The 27,189-nt window shown below is 34.5% G+C and overlaps 1 protein-coding gene across 2 annotated transcripts in view; it reads right to left on the minus strand.

Annotated features, from left to right (window-relative positions):
• Nucleotides 1–27,189, minus strand: part of Ac3 (Adenylate cyclase 3) — a 976,504-nt gene that overhangs the window by 266,709 nt on the left and 682,606 nt on the right. For both annotated transcript variants that reach the window (XM_081769109.1, XM_081769108.1), the window contains exon 7: nt 24,993–25,131. In XM_081769109.1, the coding sequence (XP_081625235.1) occupies nt 24,993–25,131 (139 nt within the window). The remainder of the gene's footprint in view (nt 1–24,992; nt 25,132–27,189) is intronic.

Below are 27,189 nucleotides of genomic sequence, written 5' to 3' on the forward strand. Positions count from 1 at the left end.
ATTGCTTATTAGAAAATCGTGGGTCTTGTTTGGCAAGGTTCTAATTCATAAAATATTCAAAAATGAGATTATTACATCAAAGCCCTTACTTACTTTTCTGTACTTTTGATCTGCTCTTACCTAGCGGAAATATCAAATTGATAGAGCTTCATACTTGCAAACGAAAGTTTCATATTTAAAGAATGACAAGGTTCTAATTGCATGTGCAACATCATCAAGTGTCACTGAGTTTAGTGTGTAGAATTTTTGTTCACGTGACCTTTCGGCTGCTGTTCCCGCCAAATTATTGGAACCTCGTAACAACATTTTTCATTTCTCATTGACTTTCTAGCTTTACGATATTCTGCAAGTATTTTATTTATTTATTGTCAAGCGAACAAAATGAAGTAGAATTTTACCAGCGTAAAACTGTTCTAGATTTTACTATTAATAAAAACTATGAATAACTTTACAGATCAAAAATAAATTGAATTCTCTTCAATTGTAGTCCATAATTAGGTATGGTCAAGGAGATGGATTTCAATTGTTTTGTGTGTGGTAAGCACATTGGCTACCATCATCTTTAATTCTGGAACTAAATATAATTAATTTTACTTTTCATTTGGATATAAAATATTGACCTTTAGTTCTTAACGAAACAGAGATCATAGTGCAAAATGTCACTATGGCATTACATTTCGTTGTATAATAAATGAAAAAATAATACATTTATATTTGAAAATGCCAAAGATAATATGAGAAATATGAACAATTCTATAATAGAATTAAACAATGGTTATAATAAAACAAACCGCAATGAAATGCAGGGTATTTGAAGTTAGCAAAAATATTTGCCTTTATGCTGAAATACAAGACAATAACAACACTGTTAATCTATATCTACATAGTATATAAATGAAAAATACGTTGTCTATCATAACGAAAAATGGCTGAACCATTTGAAATGAATTTTATTAGCATAGTTAACATCTACCCCGGACTGAGTAGCTCTCACGCCATTGTTATTAAATTGCATATCCTAACAGAGGAGAGGGGATTAAAAATTTATTCCTAAAATAGAATATCTAACGTTTGTGAGATGAAACTTGATATATAAAAACCCTATTTAAAACGAGTGAGTATGTGTCCGACCGTGTTTAGAAATTTCGTTATAAGTGGAAAATAGGGGCAATTTGTATAAGTTTTGCTCATTATTTAAGAATGATGACATCGAATTTGTGTCTTGTCATACCGTATTTAGTATTTGGTCCAATCGGGTTTCTATAATTCGTCAACATATACAGGGTGTTACAAAACAATGGCGACAACGTTTGGGAGGTGATCCCAGATTGCCGTATAATTTTTGTCTTATCTTGATGTCAAGAATCACCTACGAAACGTTGTCGGTGTTGTTTTGAAAAACCTTTATAGGATAAGAGGAAGAGATGGACGTAAACTCCTGATTTTAAAATATGTGAGTCCATCTTCCGTTGTCCTTAAAAATCTACTTTTGAGGGAAAAAGGGGGCAAGTTATAAATACGTAGTCAATATGTAAAAGTGACATCGTGTTTGTCTGTCCAATAATCACAAAAATCGAATGAACCGTTTGAAATGAATATTTGAATACATTTAGTACTTGGAGGAAAATGGTTAGCTGACCTCCACTGGAAACTTGACAAAATTGCGATACGATTTAGAGGATAGGCAACTATGCCTAAATATATCATTTCATGTGGAAGTGAACACGATGAAAGAAGTTATAGCGGATTTAAGTTTAGCATTGAATAACAGAATGTGTAACGCGCAAACGACAAAAACATAACTTTTTATAAGGTTTGGAGATGTGATTAATAGCTCATTTATCCCAGAGGATCGACCATTTCTTACAAGTATCGGAAATGTTAGTTGCGCTCTCAATTGATGCTCACTGATTGCGGGTGCATTAACATTTGTCTCGTATTGAGTTTCATTACTAAACTTCACTTCAATACCCATAACTTCTCCTCGTGTGTATTTCCACCCGATTTTTTTCATTCAAGGATAGTTGATCATTCTGTAAATAGTGTTCAAGTTCGCCAGCGGACGCCAGGTGACCATTTCTTGCAAGGAGAAAGCAGACTAGGTAAATGAACTTCGGGTCCATCGTTCGCGAGATAGTAGTGCGCATTCAAAGTACTAATATTACAAACTGGCACAGCACTATAGCCAAAGATAGTGGAGAAAAAGCATCTTAAAGATTCCTATTCGCGTATATATGATACGACGCGTAAAGTTATCAAGCGACATCCTGGCAGAAAATCTACGATCCCCTTGCAAAGGGTCAGGGCTTGAATTCCTGTTCGAGTCAACTTTTTTTTTGCTTTAACCAATAAATTAGCGATAAAACATTAACTCACCATATGCTTATATGCATGAAACAATAAAAGAGTTCAAATCAGATGTCAAATCTTTTAATGTTACATGTTAATTAGCAATAAAATGTAACCTATTCATCGTTATATATTCGTATCACGAGTTATATTATGGTTAGCACAGTAATTGTGTTAAATGTTCTAGACGCTTTGTGTCTATATCTGTAGACAGTCTGCGAATTACAAAGGGAATGAGGAAGAAACTCCCTTTTGGTAATACTGGATGTAAGCTATAACTAGCTGCGTTATTTCAGACTTCGCTTAAGGGGGGCAGGAGCACCAGCAACATAAGATTTTCACATTTTGTTCTAGTATATTGGTAGACAAAGTATACTTATTCCTCAAACTCTTGAGGGGCAATTGTCCCTCCTGCTCCCCTTAAATGACGCCTCTGGCTACAACTGTCATAGTCTGCCATGCTATTATCGCGTGAAACACAATCCATCCTCCCCTGCAAAAGTCCGGTCAATTCGAACACTGTTCACAGATATAGACACGAAGCGTCAAGAACATTTTTTACACAACAACTGTGCTAACCATAATATAACCCGTGGCATCAATATGCAACTCGGAATAGGTTACATTTATTGCTCGTAACATGAAATATTCAAAGCTTTTACAACTGATTTGAACATTTTTATTGTTTTATGTATTATAAACATATGATGAATTAATGTTTTACTTGTAGTTACAAATGGCTACTTTATTGGTTAAAGCAAAGAACAAACAATTGACTCGAGCAGGAATCGAACCCAGGACCCTTTGCACGGGAGTCGAGGATCCTCCTAACTGCCGCGTAGTCACTTCATAACTTTACGAGTTTTGTCATATATGGAGCGAGTTGGAACCTTTAAGACACTTTTCCCCACTATTTCTGGCTATTGCACTCCTCCAGTTTGTAATATTAACATTTTAAATGTGCACTACTGCTTCGCGAAGGAAGCCCCGAAGTTCATTTTCCAAAATCTGCTTTCCCCTTGTTAGTTAACTCTGGCAGGGTTTTTGTCATGTCATTTTCATACAATACATTTTCTAAGCGAGGAAAGGAGTATTAAAAATATACTCCAAAAAAGAGAGAAATATACTCCAAAAAAGAGAGAAATATACTCCAAAAAAGAGAGTTTCTGACGAATTTCTCATCATAGGAAGATGAAATTTGGCATTTGAACTTCGCCTTACAAATCTGTGACGGCATCGTCCATCATTTTTGGAAATTCCAACACTAGCAAAGAAAACAAGACAAAAGCTACAATATCTTAATTTCCCATTTTGGGTTCATAAACTGGTCAAAGCGAGTATTTTAGCTGTTTAAAATAAATCTAGAACATAGCAGTTTGATTTAATTGGATCTTTTTCATTTCACTTCGATTGGTATGCTATTCTATTGGCGAAGAGATTTGAATATTTATCAAATAATATTTCCATAAACTTATTCTTCTCGTTCGAAGAATGACCATTTCAACTAGTTTGTGTCTGACCTTTAAAGAGTGCTCCAGCCTGTATTTTTAAACGAATTGTGTATTCTATTTTTGTTTTTTAAGAATTTATTTACGGGTCTTTTGAACCCGTATTAGGAACCTAGAAGCACAATTTTAGGAAGCTAAAATCAAGTTTTATTATTCTATTGGTCAGAATAGTTCAGCGTGCAATCAACTTTTATACGCAGATTTGAGATTTTAATCTATTTTGAGCTACGTGGAACTTGCTCCATGCATGGCTTGCAGATTAATAGAAACCTTTCAGAGTTCACAAACCAATCATCGTTCCTCAAACTGATAGTTCTAAGACTGATCAGTTGGTTCATTGGGAGTGTAACATCCCTTTCAGCACGGAGACTATATGAGACATGGTACTACAACGTAACTTGCGATCCTAAACTAAATTAACTTGGGATCCTAAACACCAATCAATCTCTTGATAGAGTTGATTCCATAAATGTTGTATTCTTTTCATTTTCACGTGAATACTCCCAAATAGAATATGACCTTCAGAATACATACTGTCTTTCCACTCGGTATGACAACTAGTTTATTAATCATATTCTCATTAAATAGTGAACATGATTTCTTTTTCATCATACTGAAACATCTAATAATAAAAACAAAATATACTAATATTGTTTCGTTCATCTTCTCTTTATGTTTTCACACAGGCCAGTATTTCATTGATAAGGTTGTGTTTTTTTAAAAAAAAAGTGTGTTCAGTACACAGTTAAGACAGAGATACGACAGGCACTTGAAAGTGCCTCAGGTTATATTTGCTTTGCTCTTCTGCACGGTCGTGACTCATCAACTTGCTACCTTCAACTAAGCTTAAACTTCTTAGAGTCAAAATACTGTCACGTACTCCTACTGATTTCAGCTTAGGTTTTCTACGTCCAAAGAAAGATCGTTGTGATTTGTGTGATAGGTATTAAATGCGTGGAGTGCACTTAGCGCCCGTAGATTTAGCGCCCACATATAATATCGTGTACTTAGCGCCCAGAAAATATTTGATGCTTATCAGTGTGCTAGGGTTGACCAAAGAGAGAACTAGTTTATATGTATAAATGTAATTTCGTTCTCAAATCATCTATCCCATCCCCTCTCTTTTGACGACTAAAGAACAAAAATTTTTCACTTGAAAGATCCTGCCTAAGGGGTTTTAAAACTTCCTGCACAATTGTCATGTCACTTTTAAAACCCCTTAGGCAAGTTGAAAGAAATGTGTTCTTTTCTTCCTCTTCTGTTCATCACCGTCAGCTCTAACACTCTGACTTTTCATGTACATCTGTAATTACGTACAATTTAATTACGACTTAAGAGCATTACCATATCACCTATGAGATTTTCATATATGGATGTGAATTCATGTGCCAGCGTTATTTTAAAATTTATATAGTTTTAAATAATAATAATTACACGCACCTTAATGCAAATACTACTGCATGTAAAACAGCAATTATTTATGCACATTGCATAACTTCATTTCCTATCGTAAATACAAGGTGTCAAAAAATTCAAATGCCAAAATTTGCTGGGTAATTCTTTATATCAAATGAAAATAAAACGTTCTAATGAACATGTGTTAAGTGTTATAAGCCGCCCTAAACGCAATCAATCACATTTAAACCCTAGTTTAAAAATAATGGAACATATCGTAAGTAGTTAAAGAAATTCGGCAAGAAGTAGTATTTCCTCTATCTAAATATCCATACAAGGATACACTTTTAACCCTAGGACCACGGGCGGCGATTAGGGGGGGCAAAGGGGGCAGTAACCCCTCCACTTTTTGAAATGACCCATTAATGTATATAGTTTCATTTGGAAATACCGGTATAAAGTTTTGTATGTATTATTGGTTTATAGAATACAAATGGTGCCATAAAATATTTGCCGTTCCATGAGTACGTATTGGTTATCTTTCCGTGAAGTTAAGAAAGCTACAGAAATTGCGGTTTAAAAATGCCACTAAAAATGGCCCAAAAATTAAGCTGTTGGAGCGAGACAATTCGAACGTACTTTCATTTCATCTTACAAGGGCTCGATATGTTAGTAAGCCGCTCTGGATCTAATTGAGATATCATTTCGCAAGAAAAGAAGTCCTTCACAAGTTATTCTTTAATTGCACAAAAATTGACAGTTCCTAAAACAGTTCTTTTCTTGAAAAATTGACAGTTCTTTTCTTCTATCTTATAGTAAGGAATATTTTGATTTGATTTTTTTTCAGTTTAACATCCTGTTCAGCAGCGAAGCTATATGAGACGTGAACTTAATGATTAACGTAGAGTCCGAACCACGTGAGCTCCCTCCGGGAATTGAACCCAGGTCTCCCACGTCAAAGGTGCGTACGTTAACCGCTTAGCCACGAAGGAGCTCAGTAAGGAATACATAATTTTGCAGTGTAATATACGAGTTTAGGGGTGTACATATACAGTTTTCTTATACAATTAAATTTAGTAAATTCAACATAATTCTAGGTTTTAGAATTATTTTGTATAACTGGAATGTGGAGTGACTAAGTATTGTTGAGTTTTGATGTATTCCAAGAAAATGAAAACTGTATCTAATGGCAACGAACATGTTTCGGGAAGCTGCAAAAATATTTCTTTGAATGTGGTAGCGTATGCTTGTAGTATTCACTGTCTTTCTAAGAGTAATAACACATATAATAACATGCGTGGAATTAAAAATATAAGTTGTTCATTAATTTCCAGTTTCAATATAACTTTTGCAGAACAAGCCTTATTATCCGTTACTATGATTATTTGATTAACATTATCCTTTCTATTTATTTGTTTTGCAAATTTGTTATTAAATAGGTCCCAAATCTGATCACACAATTTTCCAGACAGAATTTTAAGATGCATGATTTTATGATTTTTTGATTTCATGAGCAAGGAATCAGATCTCTTCTTACACCTTCGTTGTGTAAGAGTACAAAGAGTTAGTATCTTGTGTTGCTCTTGTCAATTTACGTAACAAAATATGAAACAAGATATACGGTATTTTAACTGAAAAAGATAGTTATACAGTTATACAGCCTTTAGTCTATATAACAGCCTCCTAATAGTTATACAGCCTTTAGTCTAACAAAGTGTTACAAGCAACCAGGAAAAGTAACATTGACATACAAATACTGTATTCAGATCATGTCTTGCCTCCCCACTTTTAACGTCCAACCGCCGCCACTGTCTAGGACTACCAGGTGGGTCCATTGCACTCGTACGCATACTTTCTTTAATAATTACTAAGGCTTAGTAAGTATTGAAATTCTATGACATTTCCCTGGTTGTGTTCTTGTATTATGTTATTTAAGTATTTTTTTTTTTCATTTCCGTGAGTTAAGTGATAGTTTTTAAAATTTATAGCATTGGGTGCCGAGTGGGTCCATTAAACTCGAGCCTTAATGAAGAAATATGAGGATAGATTCAGAATAGATTGAGATTGTGGCTCGTAGCGGAGTGAACGTTCTGATAATCTTCTAACTGTCCCAATGAAGTCAGATATAACATATTGCAACTTTATGTGTTATTATTTAGTTTGATTGATTTAATTATTTGCAATTTTGCTTATTTTAGTAGCAGCTTTTCTTTATTTATTCACTTATATAAGTCCATTGTCAGAAGCATAATAGTTGCTTTTGTCTATCAAACTGTATTAATTTTTCCATTGTATGCAGTTGCGTATCCAGGGGGAGTTTCCCGCGATATGAACTCCCAAGAACCAACATTTTAAAAAGTTGCTAGAATAAAATCTAAATTTGTGCTTTCAGTCTCCACATTAACAAAAAAGTTTTCCGGAGTAGGACACTGACCCCCCCCCCAATAGAAATCCTGGCTTTGCCACTGATTGTATGTAAAGTTTTGTTTATTGTTAGTGTGTTTTGATCATTGCACGTGGTAGACAAACAGATCACTAACAATACACGTCACTATTGATGGTAGAGGAGGAATATTTTTGGTAAATCAATAAACAATGAAGAAATTGATTCCCGACAGACGATAAGATATTAGCAGACTTATATACAAATGCAACTGAAGTTTCTTGTTCAGGTACCGATATTGAAATGAGACGTTGAGTAGTTTTCTTATCCAGAGGATTGGTTAGAAGTTTGAAGCGTAGCACGTATAGCTAATGCAAAAGCACGTGCTAATACAAAAAGCAAAACTCCGGAGAAAAGCGATCCTACATGGGCTGCCTTATGTTTTGATAACAACATCGGCGCTATTAGAATACCTGATGATGAACTGTTCCTAATTTGTGAAGTTGCAGATTCTTCACACACTCTGCAATATAATTTTATTCTTACATATAATATGACTGTAGACGAACAATTTCTCATTTTTTGGATGCACTGTCTCTTTTGACAATATATACCCAGTAAGATCACCCATTGCAAAACACAATGCACAACTATCCTGAAGTGGTCACTTCTAGAGCGGAGGAAAAACTCAAAGTTATCATATATTACAACACAACAAAATCACACGTTCACACTAACAATCATATGACTCGCTGTTAGATTACAAAACAATGAACAAAATGGCCTATGACAGTATTTTACATAACTGATGTAAGTGGACTCAACACTTATGGTATTGTGTCATCAAAGCGTAATTTCAAACGAGAAACAGACATTAAAAAAGTTTGAAATGCCGTAAATTCTTCATTTCGTCTGGTTAGCAGTTCGCCAACGTTGAGAAAAAATCACGGAGAATGGAAGCCTCCCTGCATACTGAAGAGGAACAGTCTAAGAAATTCTCTCCAGCAAAGAGGGAGCACAAAACAAGAACTTTCTGCCGCAAATGCAAGCTACATGAATGTACTGACATGTAACATTTTCGAAGTGTAACACTCCGACTTTGATAAAATTTGGCAGGTAGATATTACACATGAAATAAACGAATACGTGTTTTTTTCTTTTCTGGGGAAAACTGTTTTAAGGGTAAAAGCCTCCACCCAAAATTTGGAGAAATTTGAGGTCCGAAAGACAAGAAGAAGTTAGCCGGAGTGAATGAAATTGTGCACAGATATTATAAACGTTAAATGATGGAATATGTGTTTCGTATTTTCCTGGAAAAAATGGTTGGGTGGGGTACAGACCCCTTCAAACCCTTGATCTCAAAATATCAAAAGCGCTAATAACAGTACGTCAAAAATGCCTACTGGACATGGAGAATTGCAACAAAACTATGTTTACATTTCATCACGACTTATCAAAGTGCTAATTAGTGTAGTGAAAAGTACCTAAAAAGACATGGAGAATTGTAAAACAATTACCTGTGACTAATTAATTTTTAAATTTTGTTACACAGAAATAAGTTTTCTTCTTGCAAATTTCAATATTATACTTCTGAATAGTGTTTTACTTCATAATAAAACCTCCCTTTTGCAAAAATAAAAAAAAAAATAAAAAAATAAAAAAATAATAATAATAATAATAATAATAATAATAATAATAATAATAATAATAATAATAATAATAATAAATAAATAAATAGGTTTGTATTTAGTTTTATGTCCCATGGTTTTGCCAGGTAGGCTAAAGAAGACTTGAATTTACTGATTATAGTGGAATCCGAACCACTTTGGTCATTCAATGCTCTCCCACCAGGAATCGAATCTTGAACCTCATACGCCAAAGGCTTGCGTTCTTGCCACTAGACCAGCGAGGAGGAATAAAACAAACATATATAGGAATATGTAAATTAAACTCACAACCAGACATGGCTAGTGAGGGAAGTCGTAAGCCAAAGCGTTCGAGACAAGTCACACGAACACGAAGTATATACTGCAGCACTTGGGATTGGCGAATTTTTACAGGGAGAATGAGAAAGTCCGATTTCTATGGAATAGTGGACGGATATGTTTTCCTTCTCTCTGACAAGGGTCAGAAGTGATGGATTACTTACAGCAAATCATACCAGAAGAAACTGAAGAATTCCTAATTTATTTTGATCAACATTACGCATCAGGTAGTATCTGGAGTATGCAACTTTCATCTTACGGTGATCTTACAATTCAATTTCTTTGCTAGCCTCTTTTGTTTCCTCGCAACATACCCGTTCATATAGCAAAATTACAGAAAGAGACACGAACGAGTAAATTGATAGAAGCTTCGAATTTGAAATTCCAAAAGGTTGAACCTATCCATCCTTCCTTGTGGATGGACATTACAAAAGGATGAGGCGGCCATGGTTTCAACTGCATCGAACAAGAGCAGCGATATGAATTACCGAAGAAGAGGGTAAAATGGAAGACGACTAGCCTTCAAAGGCGCTTGTTCAACTTAGTGATGAATTATTCTCAAAGAAACACCATACTCGTTCAATATCTGATTGGAATTGATTACTGCATAAGGCTGTAACTTTAGGGTATAATGTGTACAATAAGGTTCGTAGAGCGATTAACTTATTGGTTCGTAAAGCAACGTTCTTTTTATTATACAACGTTACACTGTTTTTCAGTGCTTGTAGTGTATGATATCAATTGCTTAACTATATAGATTTATATTACGCATAAAGCTGTGAAATATGTATCAGACTTAATGCGGATAGCTTGTTAGATTTTTTTTCTGAAACTGTGTAATACCATATGATAATATGACTTTTTTTAGTATCAAACCCGATGTTGTTATATAGTCAGAGTTACCATATGACAGATTTTTACCGGGACAGTCCCGGTTTGGAAGCTCTTGAAATGAAATGAAATCTTTGGATTTTACATCCCACGATTAAGGAGATAGGAGTAGGATAGAGGAGACTGTGATTGTGAGAATGAATGAAATGGTGTAATGAAGAAAGTGAGAGAAAACGAGAGAACTCCGAGTTTATCCATGCACGCAGCGTCTGACTACCACAAAGCCCATTTGACGCAAGATGGGATAAAACCAAGGATCCTATGAACCAAATGTGAGTGTTTCTACCACTGAACCACCGTGACCTCCATGAAGACTCTTATCCTGGTGTTTCGCCAGTTTACATTTTGTCCCGGTTCTCAGTCGTGAGAATATGTTCACCGTTTTTTGTATGCCTTATTCTCATTGCGGTATTCTAGATTACGTCTGTTTTACATAGTTTTCACATTAAAAGCTAAATATGTAACCTTAGTTTATAGTACATTTAAATATTGTAGAGCATTGCATACCACGGAGTACAGTTACATACATGCATACATACATACATACACACACACACACACACACACACACACACACATATATATATATATATATATATATATATATATATATATATATATATATATATATATATATATATATAACTACGTTTCTGCGTTTCACCCTTTCCCCCGGAGGTTATGATTCATTGAAGCGTCATAATCAGTGCTATTGGCTGGTCTCTCTGTCTCTCTCTCCCTCTTCATAACAGTTTTACTTAGTGGACGCTAAGTACACGGAACATGGATGTAAGAAAATAACAGGAATTAACGACCTGTGGAAAGAGTGGTAAAATGAACTGGACATCCCTGATTGTGAGATAAAATCAATATAAAATTCCTTCTGTGAGCCAGAAACACTGGGCGCTAAGTCTACGGGCGCTACATGCACGGAACCATTAAATGTCAGTGGAAACCATTACAACAAGAAAATACTTAACTACAACATACCAACATCAAAAACTGAAAACTGCTCTGAAGAAAAGAGAAAATGAGACTAAGTATTTGGTAAGTCCATATTATTTTTATTATTCAGAACGTTACAAAATGCTCGAATGCAGATAGTTCATTTTTACTACAGGAAGCTGAATGTATAAATCTGACTGCCTACTATTCCGTTACAAAGACAGTGTACTTTACAATACGGCCAAAACGTATTGCAATATGGCTTGCAATATGACAGGTTGTAGAGATAATGACCTTGCTATTGCTTTGCAAAAAATATTAAATAAAATTATAGAAGAGAACGATCTAAATAAGCATAGACTGCTGTGATCCTTAAAATCGAAACTCTACTTGTCAAACACATTAAGTGAAACAATACTCTACTATTTCATCAGTTACAATGAAGTATCTGTACCTGCCGTCGTGTGTTCAGAATGTCACATAGTCGAATTGAGAAATGAATAGCTAAGGAATAATTTTGTTCAACTGTGGGACTACTACTACTTCACAAAGTAATGAGCTATTCGGCACATTTAGAGTGATGCAAATGCGATGATCAGATTTTAAAAATATTGCTGCTACATCTAAGCTGTTTAATTATAAGTAAATGTTCTTTGCAACTATATCTACCACTACTTTTACTCAAACATTACATTTTGTTCGTTTCAAGCTTACCCACGTATAGAGAGAAACTAACCATCAGGTAAATACTAATCTCACTGAAACCTACTGGAAATATCAATTATTCACAAACGATATGTTCTCTTCATCAGTGAACCGTACTGAAAATTAAAAAAAAGCAGATAAAAAAGAAAATATTTCAAAACAGATGGAGAAGGATATCAATTCCATGCTTCTCTTTATGCCTATTGTGGACAGAAAATATTACACAGCCGTCTTTCCCTTTTATTAACGATTATCAAGCACATGCTTTGCACTGAAATATGTTTTTTCTAAATATATTTACAACTACTGTATGTATTTGTAGTGAACTTTTGTGTGTTGAGTTGATCCTGTTATCCTTTACGCACAACGATGATTCTTTAGTTTGAAGATGCATTGTCTCATCTCTGTGTTTTGGGTCGTCCGAGTCGCCGTTTCAAGTCAATGATGTGAGAAATTTTGAGTTGTTCGAAACATCATATTTAATAATATGGCAAATGTAATATTTCGCAACAGATGACTCGTTCAAATTATTATGCATTCGAAAAGAAGAAGATTTAAGTTTGCATAATTCAATAACAGAAATTGAGGTAAATGCACATATGTGATTATATGTCCGATGAAAAGCATTTTATAAAATTATCCAACACTAAAATTAATAAATTAGAATACATGCATATACATCTATATTAACAAAAGAATTAGAAATTATCAATGATTAAGCATATTATAAATTAGAATAATTCATTATAAACAATTATAAATACCTAGCAGAAAATATATCTACATAATCATCAATATTATTAAAATCTTTTCTTTCAAGTAACAATGATCCTTCAGCGAGAAGATAAATAATCCAGAGGTATACCAAAGAACTACGTGCATGAATTGTTTTCGTCGAAAAGGTAAGTTATTAATTTACACTGAGTAGTAGGCTACACTAGGCATCAGTATAGAAAAATGCTTATCCTTTATTTGAATGAATGTGCTTGACTATAATATAGAAAATTTCTAGTACAACTTTAGTATAGAATCCTTTTAGCTAGTATTACTTGAAAAGATATAGAATGTAGCAATAGAGTAGAATTTAGTTTGCGTGATACAGGCTTGTTAGGAATATTAACAGTATTTAACGATAAAACGTTAGTAATGATAGTGGCGGTGAAATATATTAGGTTGTAGGCACGTTAGGCTAGCTGTATCAGAGTATCATACAAGTGGTAGATATGTGCTGAAGCAAGTTTAGTTTCCAAATAACAATACTAAATATCGTTTAGTATAGTATTCTACAGTATCAGATAAAGCTTCGTATTAATGCATGGATTTCTTATATATTAGAAGAGAGAAGTTTAAAGATAGTAGAGGTTTTGGAGTTAATTATCTGAAATTACTCTTATTATTATTATTCCTTCTAATTGTAAAACATTTCCCATTATTTAATCATTATAACTTAATATCTAATATACCTAATATACCTAATTACATTTCATCGCAGCTCCATTATATCACCGTAGTACGCAACTATATTTTATACTTTTCAATTATTATTTTTTTGGTCAGAAGGGGTCCAGAAGGAGAAATAGAAGATGCAAGTACTTAGACCTAGCAAAACCTAGCCAAATCTAACCAAACCTAAACTAAACTAGCTTCAACTAAACTAATATTGATAAAAATAAGTGAAATTGTGTCATTTGTTTCGAAAATTATGCTGAACCCCTACACCAATATCATGTAACTTAAAGTAGCCAAACACATCCAAAGCTAATCTACTCTAATTAAACTAACCTACTGTGAACAGAAACTACCAAAATTGTAACATATTTAGAAAAAAATTGCTGGACTCCTTCTGCTAAACATTATCCAATATCTGCCAAACATTTTAAATTACGTCCTCGTTACTATTACTATCTCCCAAACGTTCAAAATCTAAGAAATGACAGCCAATATTTTGAGTCAACAATGCTTCCGCATCATTAACTACATATCATATATACCATCATAATCAAATTTTGCTTCAGAATAGTATCAATTGTATACTTCTATTTCATGAAGTAATTATGATTACTAGAGTCTATAATAACAAACAGTACCTTCGGTACCATAAATTAATCAGCTTCAGATCTCATTTTTAATAAGTGATTATACATGTAGAATTTTGAATTTGTTTCAGGAAACATAACTTAGAAAGAGAACTACCTCATACGTCTGTCGAGTTGCGTTGGTTCAGGGAAAGAAAATCATTCCCTAGTTATTTTATTTAGGTTTTCGACACAAATATGAACACGTTGCCTCCCAAAACCTTAATAGCGAGATGATAAATACTACTAACTTACTTTGTTTACTTCTCTACGTTCAAAGAAAATAATTATTTGTCTTTCTTCTTTTCAGAATCGGTTTGTGTCTGGTTTCCTGAATTTTCTGCCTCATATGTAATCTTCAGTTAACTTTCATAAAATTGTACTATAATTAACAAATGATAAAAACTTTAATATATAAATACTAATGATAAATGTTCGTAAATATTCGCGGAAAAGTAAACGCTTGATAAATACCTTAGAAAAGACAAGCGGTGTTGTAAGTGCACGAGCGCGTAGTTGCGCACTACAACGTTAATATGTTATTTTAATGTGTTACGGAAGTCAGTAAGACACTTGGTACTTCCTTTTGTTTCGAATAAATGTTGCTGCACGGCCAAAACTGTGACACTCGAGGGCGCATTTTTATTTCCATTTTCAGGTATACAAAAACAACGAATAGAAACTATAATTAATTTCCAGGTATTGGCTACTAAAATGACAACAAAGTGCACTTCGACAGCGTTCTATCTGATGATGGAACCTTGACATCTCAGTGGAACTTAAATTACAAAATAACAAGGTTCTAACTGCAAAATTATCATCCTCATAAAACATGTTCTGCAGTTTTTGGAAGGACCAAAGTCTATACTTACTCATTACTAAGCTGCTGTCATATTGAGTGCTATACGATAAGATATATTAATTATTGTTAACATTACTAGGGAATCGAAACTTTAAACAGCTGTATCTCGACATTTACATAGATGAAGTTACAACCTCGTCAAACTAGGGTCGTAAAATCGAAGTAAATACTGCAGTTATTACAATTTAATAAGTTTGATGTTTAACCTCAAATTAAAGTCTTAAAAGTACATTTCATGTAGTTTTCCCTTATTCTTGTTCTAAATAGCAAGTAACCAATTTGTTTTCGAAAATTTCACTAAGTTCAAACCACAACTTTGGTGGTCAATAACTCATGAAGCAAAGGGCTGTAGAGAAAAATATACAACACACATACTAAATAATCTAATGTATTTTTCCACGTTATGTATGTCAAGATCATACAAGGTCTGGGAATTGCGTACGATACGTATTAGCCTGGTGATTGATGTTTCAAAGAAACGTCCAATGGGTAAAATCGTAGTAATAACAGCAAAGAATTGAACCGTCATTTAACCGCATTTGCATGAGACAACTTACAATTGTATAATGCGAACTTGATAATTACGTAGTTATACGTACCATTACCATTATTCTCTCCTAAAGTATGACGGTGTTACCTGCATTACACTACAGAATTAATTTTCAAAACTTCTTGATTCCGTAGTTGGATTGTTGCTCCGTTCGATATCGGATATAATTTTACTTGCTATACTTTGTAAAATAATTTATCTAGCTTATTTGATTATTGTTAAAATCTCTTAGAACTAAAACACGGAGTGGTGTTATCTGTTAATATATATATATATATATTATAGAGTTTCACTTTCTCTTAAAATGCACATTAAATGGATCTTATATGTGCTTTTTTGTCTTTGTTATCCATGAAGAGTAGCTATGGAGAAACAGTATTAATTAAGAAGAAGTCTTTCGCATGAAATGATGTGAGTGTCTGAGAGTCACACTAAGTGGTAGAGAGAGAAAAAGAAAAAAAACAAGGCCTAATTTCCTTTCTTGTACGATCTCTCAGTGCTTCACTAATTAACCCTCATCAAAGTGAAGGGAAGTGGGGGAAGAAGCAAAGGAGTAGTTCTCTATCAGTTTGTCTCTGTGTCCTTCTCTCTCTCTCTCTTACACACAAACACACACTTTTCCCGTCTTTTATGCTCTTGAAGAAAACGTCACGGCTCCTATATAGCACTTATTAAGTAAAAAGCAAAAGAAAAGATATATGATTTTTTCCCTCTGAGTATTTTTCAGTATGAACAAAGCTGTTAAATTACATAATCTCTTTGTAGAAGACACACTAAGATGAACAAATACTAAAGAAAGGAAGATTATGGAAGTTATGTATATAAAGCAAAAACTTAAAGACTTTCGTGTCATAGTAGATATTTCATCAAGAAATTTTTCTTAATCAATGTTGGTTATTAACCAAGTTTCTACAGTGGAAGACTCAGCTATTTCTGAGACTTTCTACAGTGATACCATTTTGAATAAACTAAAACGAATGCTTCATATTATAAAAGGAATCTGTAATGTACATATTTCTGAATCTGTGAAAAAAGAAACATATTGAAGATAAATGTTTGCATACTCCTTTATATCATATCGGACAACTTTTCTTCGATAGTGAGGCGGAGCAACCCTTTTACTATTGAGGACGTCCATTCAGAGATTCTGTCATTATACTTGTACTTTCAAATCACTGGTTAAAGGGTCAATCCATGCCAAGTCATCGAGAAAAGAGAAAAATTGCCGCTCAACCTTTTCAAAAAGATCTAATTTTTTTGTGAATGTTTATACTATAGCAGGGTACTTCAAAACCACAATTATTTAATTATTAAAACATTTCGTAACGACGCACCTTCTGTCGCCATTTTGCGTTTGCTCGATTTCAGGCGTTTACGTTGTTTTGAATATCTCACCATGTATTTGTCCTAGCAAATTGAAAATTTCTGGGCGTGTCCAACTTGTGTAGACCTAAAACTTTGTTTTCTTAACATTTTTGCTTAAAACTACTTGAAAGGATGAAATCCAGGGTCTACAGTAGCAACATTTTCAGACATTGAAGACATATTTGGGGAGAGGAAGCAACTGACGTAGAGGTCTGAATTTGTGTCTGACTTTTCTCGCCTTCAGCTGATGGAGACATTCTTCACCAGTACTGCTGTGGATGATAAAACTGAGCCACAACTAGAAGAAAGAAAGAAGAATGAGAGCCTTAACTGGACTAGCCATTCATCCAATTTTATTTCACAACAACGAGTTTCCAGTTGAATTTGTGAACAAAACACTTCCTGTAGTATCACGTCATTGCGTCATTGCCAAATTGGCATAATTCCCCAACTTTGCGATATTTTTAGGCCTTTGGGAGCAGCTACAGGTCTGCAAATTTTTGAGTATAAATGTATTACCCCGGACTACATGCAGACACAAATTCAGACCTCTACGTCAATTGCTTCCTCTTCCCAAACAAGTCTTCAATGTCCAAAAATGTTGCTACTGTAGGCTCTGATTTCACCCCTTTCAAGTGGTGTTAGGTAAAAATGTTAAGAGGGCAGAGTTTTAGCTCTGCACAAGTTGGACACGCCCAGAAATTTTCAATTTACTAGAACAAATACATGCTGAGGTATTCAAAACAACGTAAACGCCTGAAATCAAGCAAACGCAAAATGGCGGCAGAAACTGCGTCGATACGAGATGCTTTAAAAAATAATTAATTATGGTTTTGAAGTACCATGATATAGTATAAACATTCACGAAAAAATAGATTTTTTGGAGATGCTCGAGCGGCACATGCTTGATCACTTCGAATGGATTGAAGTTAAAGAGAAGTTGTAACTTCCTAAAGCTCAACTAAAAGTGAATTTTGTCTTTTTAAAATGGATCACATTTATGACCATAAAGTCAGATTTCTTTGGCCATATAGGTATTTCTGACAAAACTTAGACGCTCCGTCTAGAGCTAATGGTCAACTTCTGTTGTTGCAGATAGTGTAACACGACTGAATAATACTTCAACGTTAATACATGACCATTTTAGTTAACTATCATGAGGGCACCCGTCAGATGTATGCAAACAACTTGTCAAAATGGGTCAAATAATACACAGTAAAAAAGGTTTAGTTCTGATTGACTTGAGAGAAAAGTTACATCCAGACACCGTAGGATATCTGCTGAAACTGAGATGAATCCATCGTTGTCCGTATCCAACATCAGTTACGGAGTTGATCTCACACCATGCAATGGAAGTATATACGAGCTGTTACCAGAATGCTTTTGGTACAGATAGTGGACGTATGAAAAGGGAAGCGTGATTGGATAGAATAACGTAGACAACACTCGTACTTATGTAACCCCCAGATGCAATGTGCTTGACAGCAGTAACCTATAAACTGTTTCATCCGTCCATAGTTCTTCCTGGTGTTATCAGCAGGGAACATACTCTGCTTCCAGTTGCGGTTGTGAGGTCACGTTTGATACATGTTACCACTTGGTGTTTGCCTGTTTTCAAATGTATATTTCCTGTAAACTATTTTGTGACAAATATGAAGGGCTCGGAGTATGATAGTCTGTATCACACTTTGGTTCAAAATGAACTAACTGTTGCTCATGGGTCTTCATCTGCCGGTAGGGAGTTTCAAGAAATATTAGGAGATAACAGTACAAGTGGAATAAATACATATGTGTTGCAAGTAAGAATGATCTCAACATTTCAGCATGAACAATCTATGCAAGGCATCAGAGCAACATTTCGGAAGGTAATATAAGCAGTATCAAAAGGCGTGCGAGAAAACAATTGTGTTATGTAGAAAAGATGTGATGTTGAAGATTTAATTCGCAGTAGTAAAGAGGAATATCTCTCTCATCTAGTGAATAAGATTTGTTGGAAAAAGACAAAAGGTTATGAATTTTATTTGTACCACTGAATAATGACAAAACAGATGTTACAAGAAAGTCCAATAATATATGTGGGCTTAAAACTAAGTTGCTCAAAGCAATAAATGACCAAGATTTGATTCACATTGCCTTATATCTCTATAAACATTAAACTGGTAATTAGTGAATATTCTAGAACTTAAATAATATCTTTCACGAAATGTAGCATATTACTATCTTATTCGAGTCCATCTTTCATAAATAATAAATCTTAGGAGCAAATATAGGCTATGCAACAATTTTAACCGATAACCTTACTTTTTTTTACGTTTATTTAGTACTTTCCATTTAATTCTATTCAAATTTGAACTTTATTTGTTGAAGAAACGTTGGACAATTTTTTTAATAATATCATTTTCTGAGAGGAAAAATTAAACTCCTATTAATAGATAATTTTACAAAACTTAACTCTCATTTATCACGAAACCATGTGGTATTACACTACTTTTCCCAGAGCAATTCATATAAACATTGCTTATACTGATTCCAGTATCGCGTTCATTCTAGTATCGCGATAGTGTTTCTTATTCTATCTCTCGGCATATATTATGATACCTACAAGCTTCTCTACTTCTCTCATTATAAGGCGCGATGAGCCCATGGTAGAGCGCCAACTTCTCGCGCTTGAGGTCCCTAGTTCGATCCCAGCTCCCACTAACAATTTCTTTATCATATTAGCATCCTGTTGTACGCATGGTACCTATCTTTCTAGAGTCTACAGGCGTGACTCTAGAACTGGCAGTATGGCAGTCTTTTCCTACAGGCGTGAGTGCGTACGTGTTCTTCAGCTGACTTCTTACGTTCGCTGCATCGTGGATCGTACTGTCGCTTGTTAAGTTACCAGATTAACGTAGGTTCCTTCCGGATTACAGATTATTTTCTCTCCCCGTGCGAAGATGTACTGTAACATAATGGCAGAAAGAGACCACTGTATTTGTGCGTGCCCATGGGCATGGAGAAAATGAATTTGCCCGATTTGTCATGTTGAGTTGAGTTGATTTTAGTTTAGCGTCCCGTTCAGCAGCGAGGCTATGAGACGTGGACCTACTGATTAACGTGGAATCCGAACCACATGAGCTCCCGCCGGCAATCAAACACGGGTCTCCCACGCCAAAGCTACGCTAACCGCTTAGCCACTAGGGATCTCCGATTGGTCAATGTATCATAGTGGTCTGTCCGTCGTGTCTACAAGTTTTGCGGTGCACAAGAGATTGACACATTGAAATTCGATCGCGTAAATGTTTTTGAATCAGTTCATGTGATGGCGCCGCGGTGGCTCAGTGGTAGAGCGTTCATCTCTGGTTCTTAGAGTCCCTGGTTCGATCCCAGTTCCCGCCAAGTGAACTTCGTGGTGGACAAGCACCGTATCTATAAGTTTCTTTTTATAGCCGGTTTTCTTTAAATAGCTCAACATTGTTTGGTGACGGATGATAGGTCATTGACAATACCATGACTTCTTACATGCTAGCGTAATGAAACAGATATACCCATAGGAAGACAAAGCCCCGGTAAAACAGTCCTGGGATTGTTTGGATTGTTTTACAATGGTGTGTGTATATGCCCTAAGTCTGTTTTACCGGAGTATATCTGTTCTAGAACTGTTTTGGCGAGAGGTATGTTTTCCTGGAGGCATGCCTATCACGTTACACCGTTTGACTGTTGCCAAAATATCATTCACTTTTGCCATGATTGGTTGCTCATTGCGAGAAGCATCTTGACATTGAAATTTTTAAAACAAGTGACTGGACTATCTTTTGATAACTATTTTTCCCATAAACAGCACAAATGTCTTCACAGGGCTGCGCAACATATGTGTCTTTAACGAAATAGAATTGTAAGCTATAACGCACTTTTACGGAAAGATCACAGTGCAATACCTTAGATCTAATTCAAAAAATCCAACGCTTTTTGCACATTGATTAGCTTCGGCTATCAGCTGTCAAATTATGTTAGGCTTGACTCAATGCGATTCATACGTTCTCAGTTTTGAAGCACTAAGCTATTTGTGAGCAAAGTGTTCAATACGTTTTCGACTACCTGATACATTCAACTGAAAATCTATGGGTCTATTTGAAGCAATGATTAAAACAGGGAACAAATATACACAGTAGTTTGCTGTGACTACTGTTTATACTGATAAGCTAGTGGACTCATACGATAAGACATACATTCAAGAGTTTATAGAGGTTAGAAAACAAAATTCAGGCGTATTCAAACCAGAGACAATGTTACACAGACACAATATTAGGCAAGTATATATTTTATCTTCGAGTGTTTATTAACATTTGTTTAATATTTGTTTAATTTACAACACAACAGGCTTAATTCCCAATTACAGTGCTGTGTACATATAGTAAATGTAACATATATAAATTTCTTTATTATTTCTACAGAAAATTTCTTGTTTCACATATGATCTTAATCTGTTTTCTGAAAAACTAAATACATCCACTTTATCAAGCTTATTTACAATCTATATTGTGACTCTTAATCTCTTGAACCGACCGACAGACCTCGATCAAATTTTCAATGTAGGTGAAGTTTGGGACTGGGATGATTTTTGTCATTTGACTTTGATGAAGTAACGTCGGGGAGGCGGAAGAGGGGGAAATATCCAAAAGTCAGTAAATATAAAAATAAAAGTGACTATGTTTGTGAATTAATAACTCTTGAACCAACCGACCGATCTCAATCATGTTTTCAACATATATGAAGTTCAAACCTGGGAAGTTTCTTTTATCATTTCATTTTGACAGTAGATCTTAGGGCAGGGGAGGGGAGGAGGGAAAATATATCAAAATGAATAAATTTAATAACTCTTGAACCACCCTATCGATCTCGATCAAACTTTCAACATAGATGAGGTTCAGGTCTGAGATGTATTCTTCATTTCACTTTTACAGTACAATGAAGGGGGAGAGGGGGAGATATATGTCAAAAAAAGTAAAAATAAAAGTGACTATATTTGTGACTTCATCACTCTTGAACCACCCGATCTCAATCAAATTTTCAACATACATGAGTTTCGGGGCAGGGATTACTTTAGGCTGTTCACTTTGACCACGCAACGTAGGGGAGGAGGAGAAGAAATTTTAAAAATGATGAAAAATGACCAATATTAGTGTTGAATCCATAGTTTTCGGGGTCGATGAGAGAAACAGTGACACTTTTGATGCTGTTTCAATCCAAGTTCGGGTCTGATAGTTGGAGAAGTGGAGGGTACAACGTAGGGAGGGGATGAACATTTAAAAATGATCGAAAATGACTAAATTAGTGCCGAATCCATAGTTTTTGGAGTAGCTGAGATTAACAGTGACGATTCTAATGCCGCAGCACGGAGGTGGGGGAGGGGAACCTATATATAATAATGATTGAAAATGTCCAATATTAGTGTCTAATCCATAGTTTTCGGGATCATTCAGATGAACAGTGACATTTCCGATCCAGTTTAAATACAAAATGAGCTCCGCCAGTTGGGGTAGGGGGAGAAAGAGATATATATAAAAATGATCGAAAATCACCACTATCGGTGTCGAATTTATAGTTTTCTGGGTCCCTTAGATGAACAGTGATATTTTCGACCCCGTTTAAATTCAAATTCAAATCCACAATTTGGGGGAGGGGAGGAAGAGATATTTAAAAATCAGAAAATGACCGTTATTAGTGTTGAATCAACATTTTTTGGGGTCGCTGAGATGAACGGTGACATCCGATGCCATGGCCAGCAACATGGGGAGGGGGAACTATATATATATATATATATATATATATGGTCAAAACTGACCGACATTAGCGTTGAATCTATAGTTTTACGGATGAGGAGGGGGACATACATTAAAATGATCGAAAATCAGCAATATCAATGTGCATTTAAATTATTTATTTCAACCTAGCGAAGCGGGTAATATATGCTCGTATCATTGTGTAATTTACACAGCCTCCATATAGGGGATTTACTTATAATATATTGCTCCTGGCTTTCGCACAATAAAATGTCCCTGTATTCTCTACTCTGGTTTTGCAAGTGGGAATCCGTAATGATATTTTCGAGACCAACTCCATACAATCAATCTTATTATTTAATAACTTTTATAAGAATAATAAGTCCAACATCCATCTTCTTTTTACTAGAGTTTGAAAATTAAAGTAGTCTACTAGATTATTGTAGGAAAAATATTTAGGATAAGAATTAGTTTTTTTGTATGTAAGCATTTTCAAGAATTTCGTTTGAATGTTTTCTATTTCTTGAGATTATTATTTAATATTGGGGGTACATATAGTAGAATAATATTCTAATTTTAAACTAACATGTAAAATAAAGTGTTGTAAACGTTGTCTCACTGAAGAAATCTTGCCCTATTCTGTAAATTAAACCTAAGTTTCTATATGCGCTGTTTGTTATCATATCTATGTGTTGGTTGAAATTTAGGTGATTAAAATAACGCCCAAATCTTTGACAGTACTTGATTTAGACAATTTAGTTTCTTTCAGTGTATAGTCAAAGGTGATGGGATTTATTTTTCTCGTAAAAGAAAGGGATTTACACTTGGATACCTTTATTACGAATTTGTTGTCATTGCACCATGTTTGAACTCGGTATATGTCTTGCTGTTGTTGTATGCAGTCTTCAGTTGAACTAATTCTAGAATATAATTTGAGATCTTCAGCGAATAGGAGAATCCCAGAATTTTCAATAAAAAGTGGCATATCATTAATAAGTAGAAGAAATAGCAGTGGACCCAGATGAGATCCTTGAGGAACCCCAAACAGGGTAACAAACTTTTCAGTGGCATGCCCCTTGTATAGAATATATTGTTTCCGGTTACATAAATACGATACAATATATTCTATTGCCGACTTTGAAAAGTTTAGGCTTGCTAATTTCGCCACTAGAACATCATGATCCACGACATCGAATGCCTTACTGAAGTCGGAATAAATAACATTCACCTGGCCGCCTTTGTCTAACTCCATTGCTATAAAATTTGTTACAACTGTTAGGTTTGTTGCAGTAGATCTATTGTGTAAGAAACCATGTTGATGTATAGATATAACTGGTTTTAGGTGATTCAGAATTTGTGTATATAAAATACTCTCAAGAATTTTGGGAAAAAGAGATAATATAGCTATAGGTCGGTCTTTACCTGTTTACGTAACTCATGAATTTTTTCACGATGATATAGGCTTGCAGTTATCCAGTTTTTATGATGATATGATTTGGATTTTATTTTTTAATTATACTATAAGTGAACCAGCTCGGATACTGCCCAACATGTTTCTTACGGGGAATACACCTGCTAAATACATCATTAATTACATAGTATTTATCCTTTAATGCACAAACAATAAAAACTTTCAGTTTAATCCGCTGAGCTAATCATAGTATCTAACTTCTTTGTAACATATACTAGAAATTTTTAATTGACACATTCTCTTCTATATTCTTTGTCTATAAGTAAATGTCTCATTTGCAGTGGTTTCGTGACTAGAGTCCATATATTCCGCTTATCTTACATACGAGTAACCCGTTCTACTCATCTTACATAGTTCGATGCTATTGATTCTCCTCTTAACAAATGGATAAGGCACGTGTTTTGAGTGTGTATGGTCAAAGGTGCGACCCCTGTTTGAGGATATTTGACTTCGATACAAACTCCGCTAATGGTTAGCATTCCTCATTACACAGTAGGTTGTTTCGCATATTGCCTGGTGCTGAGGATTAAGGTTAAAACCAACCAATCTAACTCGAATTCATTAACCGTATAACGTTCGGTATCTCTCGCGTAGTTGTATAATGTGGACATTCTTTCATCTATTTTTCTTCGCCCATTTTACACCAAGTAGTGTCTCCAAACTTATGTTGTAAAAAAAAATGCAACCTATGTAATCGTGAATATCATGCACGAACGAAATAATACGTATAAAGAACTACTTACCGGTTTGAGAACTTTTACAATAAAAAATGTTTTCATTCCAGCCATTCTTAATGCTTCTTCTCTCTTCTCCCCGAAAGCAGGTTCTACCTCGAATTCGCCGTTTAAGTAACTTAGGGTCTTCTCGGAAATGTGGACTCGTCTGCAAAAAACAACAAAAAATCTTATTAATTGTTATGTAATATTTTACAAATTGAATAAATATTGTTTTCTTGCAAATTTGATTTCTTTCAGTTACTAACCCTTTTCCGACTGTCGGGACTTTCACCGGTAAATTCCATTTCCTTTACTCATACATTATTTCTCCTATGTGTGTTGAATGATGTCCACAATTGTTGGTTCTGATGGGAGGAAATATGTAGAAAGACAACAGGTGACAAGTGCTCCTCGAGACGTAGCAAGTGGAGGGATAAAGGAAATGTTTAGCAGCTTTTGAAGTTGTGTTCCTAAGTTTTGAAGTTGTGTTTGTAGTAATCGTGGTTTCTACACGACCGTATGTTTGGTGCTAGTTTTATTGTCCTACAGAAAAGATAAGGCTTTAGTAAGTTTTTGTGTTGTTTTAGAAATAGAAGCGATAATGTTATAAAATAAAATCTTATATAGGGTTTCTGATGTAATTTTGGTTATGGATTTACTTTTATGTACTTCTAAGTCCCGTCAGGCGGTTAGTGTATTTAGATATAGCAAGGAATATGTACTGTGGAAAGGTGTTACAAAAGCCGTGCATGTTTTTCTCAGGATAGTGTCAAAGTGGCTTTCTGCAAAAGACTTTAATGGTGAATCTAAAGATAAACATAATGAACTTGGTGTCATGAGTACCAAGAAACCATTAGCGGGAAATTCACAGGTAGACGTGAATGACAACGAGCCAGCAGCGAGACCTTTGCAACCACACAGAGTCATGGCCAATATGCACAATGTGTAAGGTTTTTCTTTGCTCAAATGAAAAGAAAAATATTTGTATGAATACTTTTTCACTTCTTCACTTCGAGTGCTTACATGCTTTAGAATTGCAGTCTTACTAGTTAGTGTCAAGACTTTTTTTTTTAAATCTTTAGCGTAAACGCTATATAAAAATCACAAACCAATGAACATGTTATAATCAAGTATAACACCCCCAGAATATAAGTTTATAAACACTCTTTCTTGAAACTGCGATGATTTTATGTCTAGTCTACTCATATATCATTGTTATTTTCTAACGTTTTCACTTTTGTATGACGTCATCAATTTGGATACAATTAGTAAGGAAATCAAAACGATTCTTTACTACTTTCATAGCCTATAAGAATATATTTTATTTACGAAATAAATATCGAAGTGCCACCGATCATTTTGTTCTTTACCTCAGCAACTTTTACAAATATACATCTATAAACGTATGTCGAAGCCTATCCGCTTGACGGGACTCCTAATTCCCCTTTTCCCCCTCAGCATTGTTAAACAACAATAGAAGCAAAATTTATTTTAATATAGTCTAGAATATCTTCATTTTACTATAATTTCATATTATATCAAATTATTGTAAGAAAAAATAATTCAGTCGGAAAAGGGTTAAGTACTCTCGCTACCTATGTTTCTCATAATCACCAATTTTACACGGGAAAGCATTCTTCGTTTTTAATCGAAACAAATGGCATATTAATAGTTTCACTGAAGGTTTCTTCTTCAGATCTACTACAATTTCGAATACTTAATAATAATTTAAATTTGTAATATTTTGTAATATTTACCATAATATTAGTGTGTAACAATACTTAAGTCTAAAGATGAGACGATTCAGTGATATATATGATTGAGTAAACAAAATGATACGGATAAATGTAAATCCTCACGTATACTAGTTTTACAGAAAACTGATATTTTTCGCATACGTAAAATTTGATGCTGTTCAATAACTATGTCAATGGTAAGATGAAACTGCCTCTAATGTACTCTCCTCGTCAAGTTTTTTTTCTTTTTTCATAACGACACTATCAAGATAACATTTTACAGTGTGGTTAATGAAAAATGAAATGAAATGTATCAGTTTAATGGTTCCATCACGTTTTTGCCCTTTAGACTAAGGGATACGGATGATTAAGGCAAGTGAATGATGATGGAAGAATAAATAGAATTTGGAGGAAACGGAAGTACTCCGAGTAAACCCACGGACACGATGTAGTACTAATAAACTTACTTGGTTGGGTATCGAATCAAG

This window comes from Thermobia domestica, chromosome 8 (genome assembly GCF_964235325.1).
Source record: "Thermobia domestica chromosome 8, izTheDome1.hap1.1, whole genome shotgun sequence".
NCBI lineage: Eukaryota > Metazoa > Arthropoda > Insecta > Zygentoma > Lepismatidae > Thermobia > Thermobia domestica.